The sequence below is a fragment of the Punctularia strigosozonata genome (assembly GCF_000264995.1).
Source record: "Punctularia strigosozonata HHB-11173 SS5 unplaced genomic scaffold PUNSTscaffold_7, whole genome shotgun sequence".
In the NCBI taxonomy this organism is placed as follows: domain Eukaryota; kingdom Fungi; phylum Basidiomycota; class Agaricomycetes; order Corticiales; family Punctulariaceae; genus Punctularia; species Punctularia strigosozonata.
In genome coordinates, this window is record NW_006767439.1 from 782304 (window position 1) to 798831 (window position 16528).

At 55.9% G+C, this 16528-nt stretch overlaps 6 protein-coding genes across 6 annotated transcripts; 3 read left to right on the top strand and 3 right to left on the bottom strand.

The window, feature by feature from the left end:
• Nucleotides 1–356: 356 nt before the first annotated feature.
• PUNSTDRAFT_134765 (uncharacterized protein) lies at nucleotides 357–1944 on the bottom strand (the record flags this gene model as incomplete). Its single annotated transcript, XM_007384269.1, has 2 exons — nucleotides 357–380; nucleotides 436–1944. The coding sequence occupies 2 exons, from the start codon at nucleotides 1942–1944 to the stop codon at nucleotides 357–359; spliced, it is 1533 nt and encodes a 510-aa protein (XP_007384331.1).
• Nucleotides 1945–3812: 1868 nt separating this feature from the next.
• Nucleotides 3813–4925, top strand: PUNSTDRAFT_103223 (uncharacterized protein; the record flags this gene model as incomplete). The annotated part of the gene is made up of 1 exon (XM_007384270.1): nucleotides 3813–4925. The coding sequence occupies one exon, from the start codon at nucleotides 3813–3815 to the stop codon at nucleotides 4476–4478; it is 666 nt and encodes a 221-aa protein (XP_007384332.1). The 3' UTR covers nucleotides 4479–4925.
• A 1136-nt stretch (nucleotides 4926–6061) lies between these two features.
• On the top strand, nucleotides 6062–9393 carry PUNSTDRAFT_87790 (major facilitator MFS-1). The gene is made up of 15 exons (XM_007384271.1): nucleotides 6062–6288; nucleotides 6342–6405; nucleotides 6461–6514; nucleotides 6568–6611; nucleotides 6667–6887; nucleotides 6936–6985; nucleotides 7033–7137; nucleotides 7196–8393; nucleotides 8444–8496; nucleotides 8549–8597; nucleotides 8654–8662; nucleotides 8716–8868; nucleotides 8925–8986; nucleotides 9045–9136; nucleotides 9198–9393. The coding sequence occupies exons 1-15, from the start codon at nucleotides 6271–6273 to the stop codon at nucleotides 9303–9305; spliced, it is 2280 nt and encodes a 759-aa protein (XP_007384333.1). The 5' UTR covers nucleotides 6062–6270; the 3' UTR covers nucleotides 9306–9393.
• Nucleotides 9394–9635: 242 nt separating this feature from the next.
• On the bottom strand, nucleotides 9636–11730 carry PUNSTDRAFT_120764 (DEAD-domain-containing protein; the record flags this gene model as incomplete). The annotated part of the gene is made up of 4 exons (XM_007384272.1): nucleotides 9636–10739; nucleotides 10794–10922; nucleotides 10978–11626; nucleotides 11690–11730. 4 exons carry the CDS (start codon nucleotides 11728–11730, stop codon nucleotides 10041–10043), a joined length of 1518 nt encoding a protein of 505 aa, XP_007384334.1. The 3' UTR covers nucleotides 9636–10040.
• A 260-nt stretch (nucleotides 11731–11990) lies between these two features.
• On the top strand, nucleotides 11991–13751 carry PUNSTDRAFT_126451 (uncharacterized protein). The gene is made up of 2 exons (XM_007384273.1): nucleotides 11991–13032; nucleotides 13090–13751. The coding sequence occupies exons 1-2, from the start codon at nucleotides 12150–12152 to the stop codon at nucleotides 13650–13652; spliced, it is 1446 nt and encodes a 481-aa protein (XP_007384335.1). The 5' UTR covers nucleotides 11991–12149; the 3' UTR covers nucleotides 13653–13751.
• Nucleotides 13752–14537: 786 nt separating this feature from the next.
• Nucleotides 14538–15030, bottom strand: PUNSTDRAFT_134771 (uncharacterized protein; the record flags this gene model as incomplete). Its single annotated transcript, XM_007384274.1, has 2 exons — nucleotides 14538–14715; nucleotides 14771–15030. 2 exons carry the CDS (start codon nucleotides 15028–15030, stop codon nucleotides 14538–14540), a joined length of 438 nt encoding a protein of 145 aa, XP_007384336.1.
• Between the last annotated feature and the right edge of the window lie 1498 nt (nucleotides 15031–16528).

Here is a 16528-nt window from a genome sequence, read left to right on the forward strand (position 1 = left end):
GTTCGTGACGCGCGAGCAGTGTCGGCGGTTGAGGGACGTGAGGGATCGCCGGAGGTCCGGCTCTGGTGTTGGTTCGGGATCTGGGGTGGGCTTGGGACGGATCGGCCGACGTGGTCGACGAACGGGTCATGTGCGGCGGTAATGTTTCGATGTCTTGTCGATATGTATGATGTATTCGGGTAATACGAACGAAAGCTGCGACCTCTCATCGAGACTACGACATACTTCTACAAGACTACTGTTACACTGAGACTCGTCGCGCGAGGATGGCTGTCAGGATGGCTGTCAGCGCCACAAACCAAGTACTGTTACATATAACCAGGCACTGTTATGGATGATGAGGTCGGCCGGTCCTGCTATAGCACTAGGTCGAAGGGGACCTGAGCGTCACATATCTGAGTGCTACTGCAAACACATGAGATGACATCGACAAACATTGTTAATCGCATCCCTGATCTTGACGGCGAACAAGTCAGCTAATTCTTTGCTCATCCCAGGCTGCCCCCCGCAGTATCCATGGCACAGCCAGTTACCGTTACTGACGACAGGCCAGAACGAGAGAGCTGCGGTATCGATGTCTCCAGGTCGGCTCTGCAATACGAGCTTGGCGCGAGCAAAATAGTCGCGCCACGATTCGGAGAGACCAATCTGTGCCCCTCCTTGCACCAAGTGACTACCTCCGCAGTTGTGACTGCACCTCAACCCGGCACAGTAATCGGAGGGTACCCAGATGAAGTCCGTGGTCAATGTGTTCCATTCGGACAACTCACAGCACTGTCGATGATAGGATAGGAGCGTACGGACCCTAGACGTTGATGTATGCTTCCAGGTCGAGGCCATTGGCATCTGCTCGAGTTCAATTTCCGAAAATTTGAGGGCCGCCTTCGCCGCAGTGGCGGCCAGGTCCTTCGCGTGTAACTGGCATGCTGCCAGATACACCTGAAGTGGGTCGGTGGCACAGAGTGAAATCAACTTCGCTTTCGCCCAGGTCATGACGTAGTCCATCTCGTACTTCTCGGCCGCTTTGAGAATGTCCGCAATGTCATGTACCCGGGTGATGACCGGGTCTGGCACAGGGTAACATATGCGTAAGAGACGGTCGAGAACAAAACTGTCCTCTGAAACGGGGACAGCGTCGGAATGCGGCTGATCTTCCTTGTCGAATGCCGCGGGCTGTGGTAGAGTAAACATGCTGCGGAAGAACTCCGAGGCGACGATGAGAGTAAAGCGTCCAACATGGAACTTGACATTGTCGGACGATATAATGATAACATCCCAAGGGACAGAACCATCAAATGGCGCCGCGGAGGTTGTGACACGGTTTTGTTGCTCTCGGACGTCGGTGCAACTTGGCTCAGGGGTGGCTAGCTCGGACCACTGCCCGGGTTTTGTGCCGTTTCGAATAAATCGCAAAAGCTGCATGTAATGGATCACGGATACGCGAGACCACTGTTCCGAGTCGGGCAGGGACTGAGGTTGCTTGAACCGCTTTTTGAGCGCCGCCGCTGCCGCCACCGCCTCCGGCTCCAAACCACACCTGCAAGCAATGGCATACACGGCGATAGGGTCGAGGTTGAGAAACCCAGCGATCAGCTTCTTGCGCAGACTGGCGGTCACTGCCTCGATACGATACTTCTTGGCGCATTCAAGAACGTCCTGAAGCTCTGCAAGGGGAAGATCCTGAACATTGAAGACGGGACAAAGCTGACGAAGAAGGGCTTGGAGAGCAGCAGACGACACCTGCATCGGAACGATGGGCAATGCTCCAGCTTCCAACCCCTTCTCTTGCTCCCGAATCCGGGCCTTTAGCACCGGTGAAGCAATGCAGAGTACGAATCGAGAGAACTTGACGTCCGTATTATCGGTTGAGCGTACGATCACGTCGGTGTAGTCGTCGCCGAACGGGACCAATGTATGGCTTGAGATATCCGTAGAATCAACCATGATAGAGCTATCACTTCTCATGAACAGTCGTTGAGATAATTGCGCTGACACACTTACACAACAATGAGGAGTGATGAGAGTATGTAACACAAGACACCACGCGGTGACTGATCCTACATATAGGCCGATTTAGGGTAGGTCGAATCAGGCAAGCGTCTGCTCTTGTCTCCGCAACGCACGTTGAAGAGTGCGCCATTCTAAGGTTGTCAAGCATCTTGTCCGAGTCGGGCTTTGAGCGCAGCTTTGCCACGGTGGATGGGCCGCCACAAGAGTCGGCTGCAAAACTGCAACGGATATTGCATCATTCCATAGCAATCTCGCCGTGGTCACTGGAGCGTGGTACATATGCGCTCTGCGTCAGAGTTTTCTGTCTCTTAGTCTCCATAGTGCTGGACTGCAATGTCGTCTAGGCAGTACAGTGTAGTGTCATACGTAGCGATTGCCCCGCACCTCAACACATGAACTATGAGAGCGATTCCTTAACGCCAGCCATACCACTGGAAAAACCTGCTAGACGCTGAATCGCTGACAAGACGTGGGCAGCGCGCGAACGTGTGCGATTATAAGTAAAGTAGATGTCGTTTACAAACGGTGAGCTTGGCCAACGTCCATGGCGTTGATTTCCCTTGTGAACTTTCAAAGTCAGACTGCAGTATACTCTATCTGATACTACCTATAGACTGTATTGTTGGAGTATGAGAATTCAGTGCGCGTTCAGTGCTCACTATTATCTGATCGCTGTACACGTATATCTACTCGCGCTCGCATCCGATGTACCTTACGCGCTTGCCCAGCAATCTCACCCCTCGCATTGCAGACGGGTCAAGCGTGCTCCGCGCTCGACATGCCGCCCGACATTTAACATGTATGAGCCTAGTACGTACTGCTCACTTGTTGGCTATGATGAGCTCCGCGAAGTCAATGAATGTCAATGAAGGCGTCACAGCATGTCCCATGCACGTGATATAGGCCGTTTCAACGACATCTACCTTACCCCTATCCATTGCTTATCCTACCACACTGGCTTAGGCGAACACAAACCTGGGATATCGAGCTCTGCGGCTCGCGGATAGTGGATTTTTTGGTACGCAGGGTACATCATCGACTTGGTGCTTGAGTCCATCCGGTGTCTCGCCTCGTACAGTGAGTATGCTGCTCAGTGCTGTTAAATGTCGGGCGGCATGTCGGGCGCGGAGCGCGCTTGACCCGTCTGCAATGCGAGGGGTGAGATTGCTGGGCAAGCGTGTAAGGTACATCGGATGCGAGCGCGAGTAGATATACGTGTACAGCGATCAGATAATAGTGAGCACTGAACGCGCACTGAATTCTCATATTCCAACAAGTGCTTGCTACTTGGACTTCCTAGTCCGAATTGATGACGTTGGAACAGGTCTCAAATTGTCGTAATGTCACCTCAGAAGAAATGCAAAAAGTGCGGCACACACGACACGCATCTCAGCCGATGCGCGGGCTGCAATAAAGTGTGGTACTGCGGACGCGATTGTCAGCAGCGCGACTGGGTAGAACACGTTTTCCACTGCAACGTCACTGTGACCACCGCCCACCATCTCGCTCTCGGTGTTCACAAGCATATGATGTCGGATCATCACCAGGCGTACGTCGATTATGGATTTGACCAGGTCATTCGCCCTGAAGACCACACGCATCTGTTCGGTCTCTACACTGACCTTATCAAGATGCTTGGGGTCAAGCCCAGGCGTCTCCATAAATGGAGGACCGAAGGAACGCTAGCTCTGAATATCAAGGCGGAATTTGAGAAGTTACCGACGGGCTCTCGTGGAGAACACTATTCCTGGTTCCTCGAGCATGAAAACGTGCTGGGCCCTGCGCGCAATACACCGGCCAGCATGGATGACTTCGAGAAGAACCTATTTAGGGTGGCCTGGGAGTTCACGTGTCAACCGCTTGGCGAATCCCTGGATGCCGCCAGAGCAGTCTTCCGTACCTGGCCTCACGAGAAGCGGTTTTGCCACGAGCTCTATGGATTTCTGCTCTCGGACCTCCGCATCACTCCTGTCTGCATTCAGTACGTCGCCATGGGCTTCTGCACGTGCAGTAACCTACTCGAAGAATACCGCCTCCACCGCGCGTACCAGGAGCTCATCAAAAAGTGCACCTTCCTAGAATTTTACGACGCGTTCATTTCCTATTCGATGTTGCGGTTCCTCGACTCGAAGGGATTGGCTGGAGGCCTCCCGCGACACTTCGCGAGCGCGACTGCACTGGTGAGGCCCGCGGTTTGGGATCTCAAGAGGTACGCAGTGTACGACAACATGCAAGAACCTCCCGTCGAACCGAATCCTGTCGTAGCGGCGACCTACGGATTCGTCAACGCGAATTCCAAAGAGGAAGCCGATCTTCTCAAGAAGACTTATCAGCAATACTTCGAGTCGAAGGATGCAGATCCACTGGAACTACACAACGTGTGCCAGTACGGACGGATTTACGAACACGTTGACAGCGTCATACGCCTGAAGAGCAAACGATTGAGGAGGTTGATGAAGAATGTGTAGCCCTCTTTTCGAGCGCGTGTTCTCGCCTTTATTTCACCATTTCTGTCTGTCTGCGTTGGGAAATCTCTGACTCTAAACCTAATACTCTAGGTCCATCATCCTGAACTGTAAATCTGCGTTCGTATAAAGTTAGAGTACTCTATCCGTAGTCATTGTATGTTACACCACTTTTACCTCCCTACATATGAATAGCCTCTATACATGTGTTTATTGCACCCACCATCTTCTATACTAGCGCAATCGTGACAGGCGAGGAAGTAGAAACGCTGTGCGGCAGCGACGCATAGGACGGCCCCGGTCCCTGAGGCGCGCGCGGTCGGCCTCCATCTTCACAAATGGCGGGTCGAAGGAACGATGGTGCAAAACATCAAAGCCGAGTACGAGAAGAAGCCGGAGGGATTTCGCAAGAGATTTTACGACTGGTTTCTGGAGCACGAGTACGTGCTGGATCCCGCGTCGAAGCCGCCGGCCAGCTTGCACGATTTTGAAACCGACATGTTCAAGCAGGCATGGGAATTCACTGGCCAACCCTATCGAAGACAGCGAAAACATCAATCGCGCAAGAGAGGTCGTCCGCTCCTGGCCCACAGTGCAGCGGATGTGCCATCAATTCTACGGATTCCTGCTCACGGACGTTTGTGTCGCGCCCACCTTGGAGCAATATATACCCATGGGATTCTGCGTCTGCACCAGTAACGACGAACAGTTCAAGCTCCATTGCCTCTACCAAGAGCTGATCCAGGAATGCACATTCGCGGAATTCTGCGAAGCGTGTGCTTCCCACTCGTTACTGCGGCTCATAGCATCCAAGGGCCTGGCAGGACGCCTTCCGCGATAGTTCGCGAGTGCGACGGGGCCGAAGAGACCGCCAGTATGGGACCTCAAGAGGGATGTCGTTGCGCATGACCCGAGCCAAGGCGTGCGCATTCTTCCGCCCAAGCTTGTCTTCGTGAACTATGGGTTCGTGAACGCCGAGAACGACGAGGAGATTGACATTCTCAGGAAGGCGTACCATCGGTACTTCGAATCGAAGGACGCGGATCCACTTCAGCTGCACGTTGCATGTGCGGAGGGGCAGATATATGAACATGTCGATAGCGTCGTACGTTTGAAGAGTAAACGCCTGAGGACGAGCCTGATCTTCATTGGTGGTTCTGTTGCGTAGCCTGCTGGGCTTCGATTTTTCTAGGCTGCTCTGGACTTGTATTACCTCTTGAATGTAATGGGCATACCAACATGCTGATAGAAACTAGCTGCGGAGCAAAGCACAGATTTCACATGATCACTGTAGAGTACGAGGTTGACCAAAAGAGTGACCCTCGGCGTTGACATCATCGAACCGAAGTGGCACTGCGGGTTAGCGCGCAACGGCGGTGACCCCGCAGGAGCAACATCCCTGCCATTCTGACAGTCCGCCGGCTCACTGTTCTTCATATCGCGCGTGCGGCGACGCGCCAATCCACCTTTCTCTCCGACCACCACCATGAGCGGCAAAAAACCTGGGCGCATAAGCCTGCCCTTTCGACGATCGTTCGGGCCATCCAGCTCAGAGTCCGCGGTTGATACGAATGAGACACCCGGCGCTGGACCATCTCCTGGCCACCCGACAAACCACGCATCACCTCTACGACCACCACGCGTGTCGTTCAGCACGAATCAGCAACGACCATGGCGGCCTACTTCCGACGAAGAGCAGGGCTTGGACGCCGGCGTGACGGCTGAGCGCCCACCGATACCGAGCGCTCTGCAGCAAGCCAACGAACCTGACACCACGCCGTTGCCAGCTCTCTCTATGATCGTTCTTTCCATTGTGAGCTGATTTGGCATAGCGTTCCGTTCTACCTCTCATGAGAATTACAACAGATAATGTTGGGAGAGTTCCTATCCGCGAATGTCTCAACTCCGTTCCTCCTCTTCATGGTGAAAGGTGAGGTTCAGGATGACTTAAATCCTTACTGCCGTGGCTGAATACCCGTCCACAGGTTTTGGCGAGTTCTCTGACGAAGCGGAAGCAGCATACATGACTGGAGTCCTAGGTACGTTGGTTTTACGAGTGCATATCGTTCAATCAGCTGATGCCCCCACACAGTATCCATGTTTTTCCTTACCCAGTTCCTCACATCATTGCTTTGGGTACACATTATGCTCCTCAGATGTCGACCTGATCACTGAGACTCGTTCCCTGCAGGCGACTGTTGCTGAGCGATACGGCCAGCGAGCTGTCATGTTCGTGTCTTTGCTTGGCACTGCTGCTACCTGTGTCATATTCGGCACAGCGACTTCATTTAAGGAAGCTGTGGCGATAAGGCTCATGCAAGGAGTATTCGCGGGCGCTATTGGCGTAGCTCGAGGCTCCGTCACCTTCATCACGGACGCTTCCAACGAAGGTCGTGCATATGCCATTCTCGGGTGAGCCATCCAAGATGACGTAGCATTTTCTTTGCTAACATGCAGTAGCTTCTGCTGGGGTTTCGGTGGTGTGGCAGGCGCCATTATTGGTGGGGCCTGTGAGTGCTTCCACCTGCTGCATGGTACTCGACTGACATCCCGCCAGTCGAAACGCCTGCTAAGAAGTGGCCTGGAATTTTTGAAAAGACAATCTTCGTCAATTATCCGTATTTGCTGCCCACGGCCATCGCGTCCTCGATAACGTTGACCGGTAAGGACGTCGTGACGGGGCAATGACGACCAGGTGTTGACTGGCTCTCGACGCATAGGTGCAATCTTGACCTGTTTCCTCGGACCTGACGGTGGTCCTCGTCAAGGAGCTATCAAACTGCCGGAGAAGGACGAAAACCGGCCCGCTACCATTCCGGAAGAGGAGGAGGATTCGGCTCCGAGCGTCATCCTTGAAAGCAGCCCCAGAAAATCCATCTATGGCTCTCTCCGCAAGAAGGTTTCTGGCTACTTCGGAAAGCCGTCTCAAGATCCAGGCGAAGACGTTGCAACTCCACCTGTACCTATGGCTGTCCCAGTGCCTCGTGTGCGGTCCGTCTCCCGCAGCAAAGCCGATGGTTCCGCATATGGCTACGGGTCTGCTTACAATAGGCGGTTTTCCAACAATTTCGCTGCGGCCTCCTACCGGCGTGGTAGTGTGGCCCAGTCGCTCATGCGCCGTAGAGGTAGCAACGCTGGAGACCTCAGGGCGTCGTTCGTGACCGAAACAGGCGATCTTAACTTCGCGCAGCGTCTTGTGTTGGCAAATGAGAATGCTGTCACGAACATTGCCGATTTGTGGGTGGCGGCTGCGATGAACGTCGACAACGAAGAGGTGTTTGAATCGGACGATGATGAAGGCGCTGCCGAACCCGGCTTGTTGGGTGAGCTGGACGAGGATGCTATCGCGGATACGCCCGGGTCGGCGACGTCCACACCAGCGAAGGACAGGCGGGCATCGAGCAGCGTTACTACCACGCCAACCCGCGACTCTCGCGGTCTGGGCAAGCGACCGTCGAACCTCGGTGTCGGCTTCCGCAGGAATCGGTTCAGCACGGTGTCGCCGCGTAGACCGTCTAATTCGGCGGCGCGGATCGCGTCTCTCTCCGCTCAGTCACCCGACGAGCTGCCCGTCGGCACCCTCTCTGCTCGCCGTGCATCCAACGTCCCTTCCATCTTCGCCCACTCTGGTCTCAAGACCCCTCCGGCTGTCATGGAGCAGCAATACCAACCCTTTGGGACGCCATTTGAAGATGATACGCCTTCAGGTCCGGCGCCGGCCTCGGACTCTCTTGCTGCCATTGCGGAATCAAGGAGGACGTCCGTGACGATGACGCGCCCTGCAAGTGAGGTGGAGTCGGTGTCGGAGAAAGCGCCGTCGTTGATGTCGATGCTGCCTATCATGATGATCGCGCAGTACGGGTTGCTTGCGTTACATAGCACGACGCACGATCAGGTGTTCTACTCTTACCTCGTTTCGTAAGTTGATCACGTTCGGGATGATCATGTTTAAATGACGCCGTTTGCAGAAAATACGAGGCTGGCGGCTTGAACCTCAATCCGGGGCACTTTTCTCAACTCAGTGAGCGTCTTTTACGTCTCATGACGGACGTTACGCTGATCGGTCCATGTAGTCGCGCTCATGAGTTTGGCACAGATCCTGTTCCAGTTCTACTTTTATCCGTATGTTCTGTCTCCTTCTACATTCATTACGCTGCTGACGATTATGTATTGCCCAGTAACATTGGGTACGTTTTCGATATATGGGCTCATTGGTCGGGTAGCTGAACACGTTGTGAAGACCTCCCCGCGGGCGGTTCTCCCACCTGTCCATGTTCAGACTTGGCTCGCTGCTGTTCATCCCGGCGTACCTTTCTGTGACCGTATACCGCGCCTTCGCGAGTCCGGACTCGACAGGCAACCTGTTCGTTATGGCTGGCTTGGCGATCAGCACGTATGTGCCGCTCCACCTTCATCTGTGATGCTGTGCTTCATCTATTTTATGACCAGGTCAATTAGGTTCTGCGGCTCCACCTTCGCTTACACCGCCGTCTCCATCCTCTTAAACTACAGTATGCCAGGCGTTCCGATATTCCGCTCCGATGATACTCACCACTGTGCTTATCGTAGTGTCGCCGCCGCCGGTGGTCGGCTTTGCCAACGGCATAGCGCAGAGCATCGTCAGCCTTGCCCGTTTCCTCGGACCTATTTTTGGCGGTTATGTCAGTAGAATTTCACTTTTCAATTATTTACCGTCTCGGACTGACATCGATCTGCTTGCAGCTCTGGTCAGTCAGCGTAGACGGCGACCCAAACGGGTACTCGCTCGGCTTCATCGTTGTCTCCGGCGTCTGTGCCGCCGCCATCGCACACAGCTTCTTTATACGCTAAAGCTATTGCGCTCACCATACGTAAGGATACACTATTCGGGGTGCATATTCAAGGACGGACCTGATGTAGAATATCTTGCATTGTTCGTGTATGGGATACCCTCCCGCGATCTGTTACGCACTAACTATTTGTCGAATAAATGCTGTCTCGATCTCCTGTCTTGATGGAGACCACAACGATGTTTACCAAAGCGGCACGATAAATGCATTCCTGACGACTGGACTACAACGGACAATCGGTCCACGACCGCAACGGTGACGAGCGGAGGCGGTAGAAGGGGGACGAGCGGTGTGCACGATATACGTTAGCCAAACAAGTGGGGGAGGGTATGAGGTTGCGTTACGAGGAGGGGTGTATGTAGTACGAGATGTTATACGCGCGAATATGTAGTTGAACACTCGGTAGAGGGGGCTAACCAGGACGTTTGCAGCGGTCGGAGAGTATCGTATTCGAGAGTGGCTTAGCGGGCCGGGTGCAGATTGCAGATGTGTAGATAGATAAATTGGGGGTCGAGGGCCGTCCGGAATAGCGATCGGCGGCGTCGTGGGCGGGTTGAGGTCAAGGGGGGTTGGGCTCTTCGAATGCGTGTTAAGCGTGGTCCGTGGATGTGTCAGTAGTAATCGGGGATGGTCGGGAAGTCGCATAAATCGATGAACGCAGAGAACGCGAGCGGGGTGCGTGTTGATCATCCGTGTTCGTCGCTCCCTGGCCGCTGGGCAAGCCTCGTCGGTTCGCCTACCGCGCGGCGGGTACGCCCCGGAACCCGGCCTGGGCGCTGTATCCCCTCGCCACGCCTTGACCAACTACTTGTTGCTGCTGGATCAAGCCAGGCGCCGGTGAGCCGTTCAACCTGCCCTGGGGCGGCCCGCTTTGGTACACCACCTGCGGTTGGGGCAGCGCTTGTGCAGCGGCCGCACGCGCCTTCGCCTGCTGTTGCTGTTGTTGCTGCTGCTGCGCGCTGTTGGTCGTGGACGATACGGAGGGCGACATCGGATCCTCGTCGGGCGCGCTAGGCGCGACGTAGAGCGAGCGGTCGATCTGAGCGGGGATCGGCTGGATCTCGGTCCCGAGCTCCTGCTCGATCTTGTACAAGTTGAAGCGATCCTCGTACGTGACGAGGTTGATGGCGAGTCCGAGGTGTCCGAACCGCCCCGAGCGGCCGATACGGTGCAGGTACGTCTCGGCGTTCTTAGGGAAGTCAAAGTTGATGACGACGTTGACGGCTTGGATGTCGATACCGCGGGTGAGGAGGTCGGAGCAAACGAGGTTGCGGCAGACGCCGTTGCGGAAGTCGTGGAAGACCCGGTTCCGGTGCGATTGGAGCATCTTGGCGTGCGAGTAAAAGCAGGAGTAGCCGAGTTCGGTGATCTTTTTAGCAAGGAGCTCGACACGGTTGGTCGAGTTGCAGAAGATGATCGACTGGTTGATTTGGAGCTGTGGAGAATATTAGCAGTGAATGGGAGAGTGAGGCGAGGTAGGGACAGTTACCTTGGAGAAGAGGGTGTTCAGGCAGTGGACTTTCTGGCGTTCTTCGAGGAAGGCATAGTACTGCGTGACACCACGTAAGGTGAGCTCGTCCATGAGATTGATTTCGTAAGGCTGCTTCATGTGCTTGTCCTGCAGGAAACCCCTCAGGTCGTCTTCACATATCACGAAGACACGAACCCCGTACCTTGAAATCCTTGACGATCATGGGGAACGTCGCACTGAACAGCATCACCTGGCGGTCGCGCGGGAGGAAGGCCAGCAGCTGCTCCATCACGGGTGCAAACTCGGGCGAGAGCAGCTTGTCGGCCTCGTCCATGACGAAGACGGGGCACTCGGACAAGTCAGCGACGTTCTTGCCGGCAAGGTCGAGGATGCGGCCGGGGGTGCCGACGAGGACGTGCACGGTCTCGTGCAGACGCATGATGTCGTCCTTGAGCGTCGTGCCGCCGGTGGTGACCATGACCTGCGCGCCCATGTGCTTGCCGAGGGCCTTGCACACCTGCGCCGTCTGGAGCGCGAGCTCGCGCGTGGGCACGAGCAGGAGCGCCTGGATCTTGGGGCGGGAGATGTCGATTTGCTGGAGGGCGGGGATGACGAAGGCGGCGGTCTTGCCCGTGCCGTTCTTGGCGCGGGCGAGGACGTCGCGCTTGGTGAGCGCGACGGGGATGGCTTCTTCTTGGATGGGCGAGGGCCGCTCGAAGCCGGCCTCGAAGATGCCCATGAGGAGCTCGCGGCGGAGGAACATGTCTTCAAATTCGGTACCCTTCGTTGCCGTCACATCCTCCGTTTGTGGGCGGAGGTCTTTGGGCGGGGCACGGATGGAGGATTTCCAACTGAAGGCGTTGAGGGGTGAGTGACGACGGTCCTATATCGTGGAATGGGTAAGATATACGTACTTGGAGGAGGAGGAGGATGCGGGTGTGGTTGCTTGTGCCATTGCTGATTGTTGTTGGTGCTGGACAAGTATATCGAGTACTTATTGGATGTCGAGTGACGGGGTGTCGGGGTGTTTGTTATCGAGGTGCTAGCACGCGGCGGATCGTCTACGTCGACCGGCGCTTGAGTTTCTGGATGGTTGGCGAGGTGATTTGCTGGTTATTCCAATACGGCGGGCAAAGCCAGATATTGAAGCGAGGTGGACGGAGAAAGGACGAGGAGAAAGAGCACGCGTCCGTGCAGCTCCCGCCGGTTTCCCCGCCACCGTGTTACGTCTCCCGTTGTATCGCTCGCTTCGGGAATCGGGGCGAGAAAAAACAAACATAGGGAGGAGGAGTACAATGCCCTCATCGAACGCCTTGTGCTCGATCTGGTCACTCTGAGTCTGGATACAACGGGACCGACAGCATATACAAAGCGATGCGCGCCAGACGGGGCTCGCTGCATACCCCGACGTCGCCCTCCCTCCCCACCTTTGCCTCCGGCCATGGATCCACCAAGCCATACCTGACGGCCCCGCGCTCGTGGCTGCGCTGGCCCGCCCTGCGCGCCCTTCGCCGCCGACGTTTGTACCACCTCCTCAAGATCCTCCTCCCCGTCGCGCTCCTCGGGCTCGTGCTCTTCCTCTGGACTTTCGAGCCGCACATCGAGATCCAGCTGCACCGACGGCGGTTCATTGTCTCGCAGATCCACCATATCGAACCGCTCGCGGGATGTTTTGACCCCGCCCGCGTGAGCGCGCGCTACAACCTCACCCGCCACCTACATTCACCCAAGAGCGTGGAGCTCCACCCTGGCACGCCCTTACGCACCTCGCATGACTGCTACGCGTTCGCGGCGAGCGTCCCTACCTCTCTACCGCCGTCATCCCCTTACCACGAAGGCGCGGACGACGTCGTGTACTACCACACCTACTGGCGGACGGACCTCGCGCCCTTCGCCGCGCGGCAGGAACACTTCCTCCGCTCCTTCCTCGCCACGCAGCGCCCCGCCGCTCGCCTCATCCTCTGGTCGAACGGCGACCTGGCTCAGGTCTCGCCCCTAATCCGGTCCTACGTCGCCCAATTCCCCGAACGCGTCGAAACGCGCGTCGCGAACGCGCGGGAGCTCGCGCGAGAGACCGCGCTGGAAGGAAGTCCGCTGCTCAAGTCGACGGACGCGCGCGCATGGGTCGACGGCGATCTTGTCCGGCTGCTCGTCGTCTGGGCGCTCGGCGGCGTCTGGGTCGACATGGACACGCTCCTCACGCGCGACCTCGGCCCGCTGCTCGAGCACGAGTTCGTCACCCAGTGGGACTGCTACAGTAAGTCCCTCGCTTCCTTCGTTCATACACATTATCATAACCCTCGTTTCTTCGCAGACAAGCCCTACAGCCCATTTAATGGCGCCCTCTTGCATTTCCACGCGCACTCGCCCTACCTCTGCGAGGCGTTCCACATCATGGCGAACTCGCCACCGCCTCGCGCGAGCTCAACCGACTGGGGCTCGCTGCTCTATCTCAAGCTATACCGCCGCTTGCTCGCGGCTGCCTCGCCCGCCGCGCCGCCGTTCAAGGTGCTCCCCTGGTGCTTTACCGAAGGCCGCAGCTGCCGGCTGGACAATCGGCTCCCGGACCCGTTCGCGGGCGACGACCAGGCGTGGCGCTGGTTCGATCGTCTCTCTTCCCCCTCCTCGTCATCGAGTAAGTCGTCGAAGTCGATGAAGGACGAGGCGGAGTTCGGTGTAGGCGGGAGGGGGTGGTGGCCGTTCGGGGATAATGGTAAGATTCTGGAAGGCGGAAGGCTGGACACGGCGCTCGGGAGGGTGTTCGGCGTGCATCTCCATAATCAGTGGGAGAAGGTGTTTCCGAAGGATGGCTGGGTCGAGCGGCTGCTCTTGAAGCGATACGAGGAGAAGCTGGGCGTAGGGCGCGAACGGACTTGACGCTTCAATGGCGCAGGTTTGTGTGTACATATGGGCCCATGTGTGCTGTGCGTGTATATACGCCTACGACAAGTCAATGGAACCGGTGACGACATGCGCGACGTTGATACGATGGCCGAAGAATGACGTCCCATAGATCGTCAGCACGGGTCTGCGTTTGATGCAAGTCCTGCGAGATTGACTCGATAAGGAGACCTAGGGTGATCCATGAAACCTTTCTGGACTCTTAGTGCATGTCAGCTTCTACCATCGTAAATACCCACAGTTTGAACTTCAAGACGCGCATTGAATAGGTAACAATGACATGATCTCTTTTCGAGTTCTTGCCGAGAGCAGATGGAATCGTATTCAACCTCCCGACAGTACGATGCATGGGTGATCGCTAACTGGCGGTCGTTTCGTTCGCGTTTATAACATTTACTGTTTCTCAGGGCGTGGGGTATCTACAATAGGACGGACATGATACCGACGTGATAAAAAAAACAGAGAACCTAGAGAAAACACGGGGTATGTATGCACGCGCAAGACTGGAAAAGAGAAAATCGAATGCTGTTTGAACAGCGGGACGAATGCGCGAGGGATAGTATCAAAGGATAGTCCGGAATTTGGGGGCGCGGGATACCGTAAAAATAATTTGAAAAAGGAGGGGGCGAGGTATCCGCGCAACGATCACTATTGCATGATAAGGGATAATTACTCCGCCAGCGACTGGTTCGTGCAAGAGGTTTGCCGATCCACGGGCGGGCGGGTTGTTCGTGGGTTCCTTTTTTCGGCTTCGGGGAATCGTACTGAGTGGGTGAGAAGTCAGAAACGCCACCTCGCCATCATCAATAGAATACCAACACACTTTCGGGTATCTTGACGATAAAACGGTTAGCGGGAACTTTATGCACACCGGCATCCGCGTTTGGGACGGGGTTTCGTTTTGACGACGGTGCCCTTGACCGGCTGCGCGGGCTTGCCCTGAGGCGGCTGGCAGAGCCCGCCCTTTGCGAGTCCTCCGCGCGTTATCACATCCGGAAGCCTATCCTTGCGACGCCAGAACTTGAGCCAAGAGTACAGTCTACCGACGGCGGAAGGGTCAGCACGCGGCGGACTGCGGCGGGCATCGGGCCCACCCTCGTTTCTTCCGAAGCGGCTCCTCAGTAACTGTCATGCCGCGGTCACCCGGTATGGCGTAGACCTGGGGCGGCGGTCCTGGGATAGGGCCCGGGACTGCCGGCTGCGCTTGGTTGACGACCGGCTCTGGCATTGGCATGTACGCAGGGCTTGGATGGCCTGACGCCTGCCAGGAGCGGTCTGGCTCTGGCATCCGTACGGCCCTGTTGGCGCCTCGTAGATTAGCGTCGACGATGTGGTTGGGCCCGAAGTAGCTCATATTCTGCCGGGGGTGTAGGCGGTGGTCGTGGTTGGAGTGGTGAGGAGCAGGACGGTGAAAGCACCGTCTTTTATAGGATGCGGAGAGCTATGCTACCAACTGCCGCTGAAAACTGTAGTCTTCCAGGGTCGCCTGAGGTTTTTGTTCTCCTATCCTAAGCTGTGCGCGGTCTCCACCGTGTCGTCACGCGGGGCTGAAGGCATTTGCAGTCCGGAGACATGGATTTGCCATCGCGACAAACCTCAACCTTTGTAGATCCCTTCGATGTCAATGAAATAGAGCGGCAAAGTGCAATCCTAATGAGACTGACCGTCAACGGATGATAGGAGTAGGGCGCGAACATCCTGCGTCCTCTGGTCGGGGTTGCACAGGTTGGCGTTCCATGGACGCGGAGATCGGCCGCGGTGAGGCCCCTTCCTTTATGTCGATTGTGCTGCACATTGTATAGCCAGTCCTATAGCAGCTTTCACTGATAGCTCTGTAGAAACTGCTTGCGCGGTGTCAAGGGAATTCGAGGGCAGAGACGAGATTGGCTCTTCAACGTTTTCGGTTTCACGGCGCGACTGCGTTATATATCACGATAACGTACAAATGCTTTGACCTGTGCGAACGAGCTATTGTTTGCCGGGTTCATTCGCCAGCTTTCCATATGGAAGGGCATCGCCCGATGGAATACATAGCCCACGCCTGTCAAAACGCAAAAGATGCGGACGACGGTTTTCGTTGGCTGGCACTTGATCAGAACACAGCGAGCGGGAGACAATGATACGCCTACCGTAGATAAGACTAATGGCTGTTGTCACCTAGAATTGCACCGTGTGTGAAATCAGGGAAGCCCACACGCGAGAGGGGTGAATCGGAAACAGCTCACCGTCATGCGCCGCCTTGCCTCTCTACAAGCATAACTGACGCCACGGCAACGAAGTGGCCCATAAGCGCGCCAGACAGTCGACCGAAATTCGATCGACCCCCAGGCGCACGACCTGCTGCAGGATCAGGAGCAAAGACCCACTGCGTTGCTTTGAAACAGAGTAGCTGGCCGGCACTGATATACAGCCGACGAGAAAACAAGAAGCTGGCAGACGTAAGCGGTTATAGCGCGAAGCATGCCGTTCTGACAAGCTCATGATCAGAGGGGGGGCGGAATGTTCCCCGGGCAAGTCGGGACCTCCGTAATGCCGACGTGCGACTTTGACCTCGCGTATGCCGCAATGCGATCTCCAAGAGGGGCATGAGTGCTTTCAAGAGTCTGCAATTCAACCATCGGGGGATGAAAGAGCGCGAGATCCAACATAAGTTCATTATCACCTAGATGCAGGTAACAACCTGAACGCGGAACGGTTGATTTTGAACCTTCTCGCAGCGTGAGAACTCACGTTGAACACGCAGGCACGTGCATTTGGCGCCCGTTTTGCACCGTTATCCGATCGTCGACATCGCCGTCTACTGCAGTTCAAGGTCACCGTCTGATAGTTGTCATGATTCAATGTGGCATGTA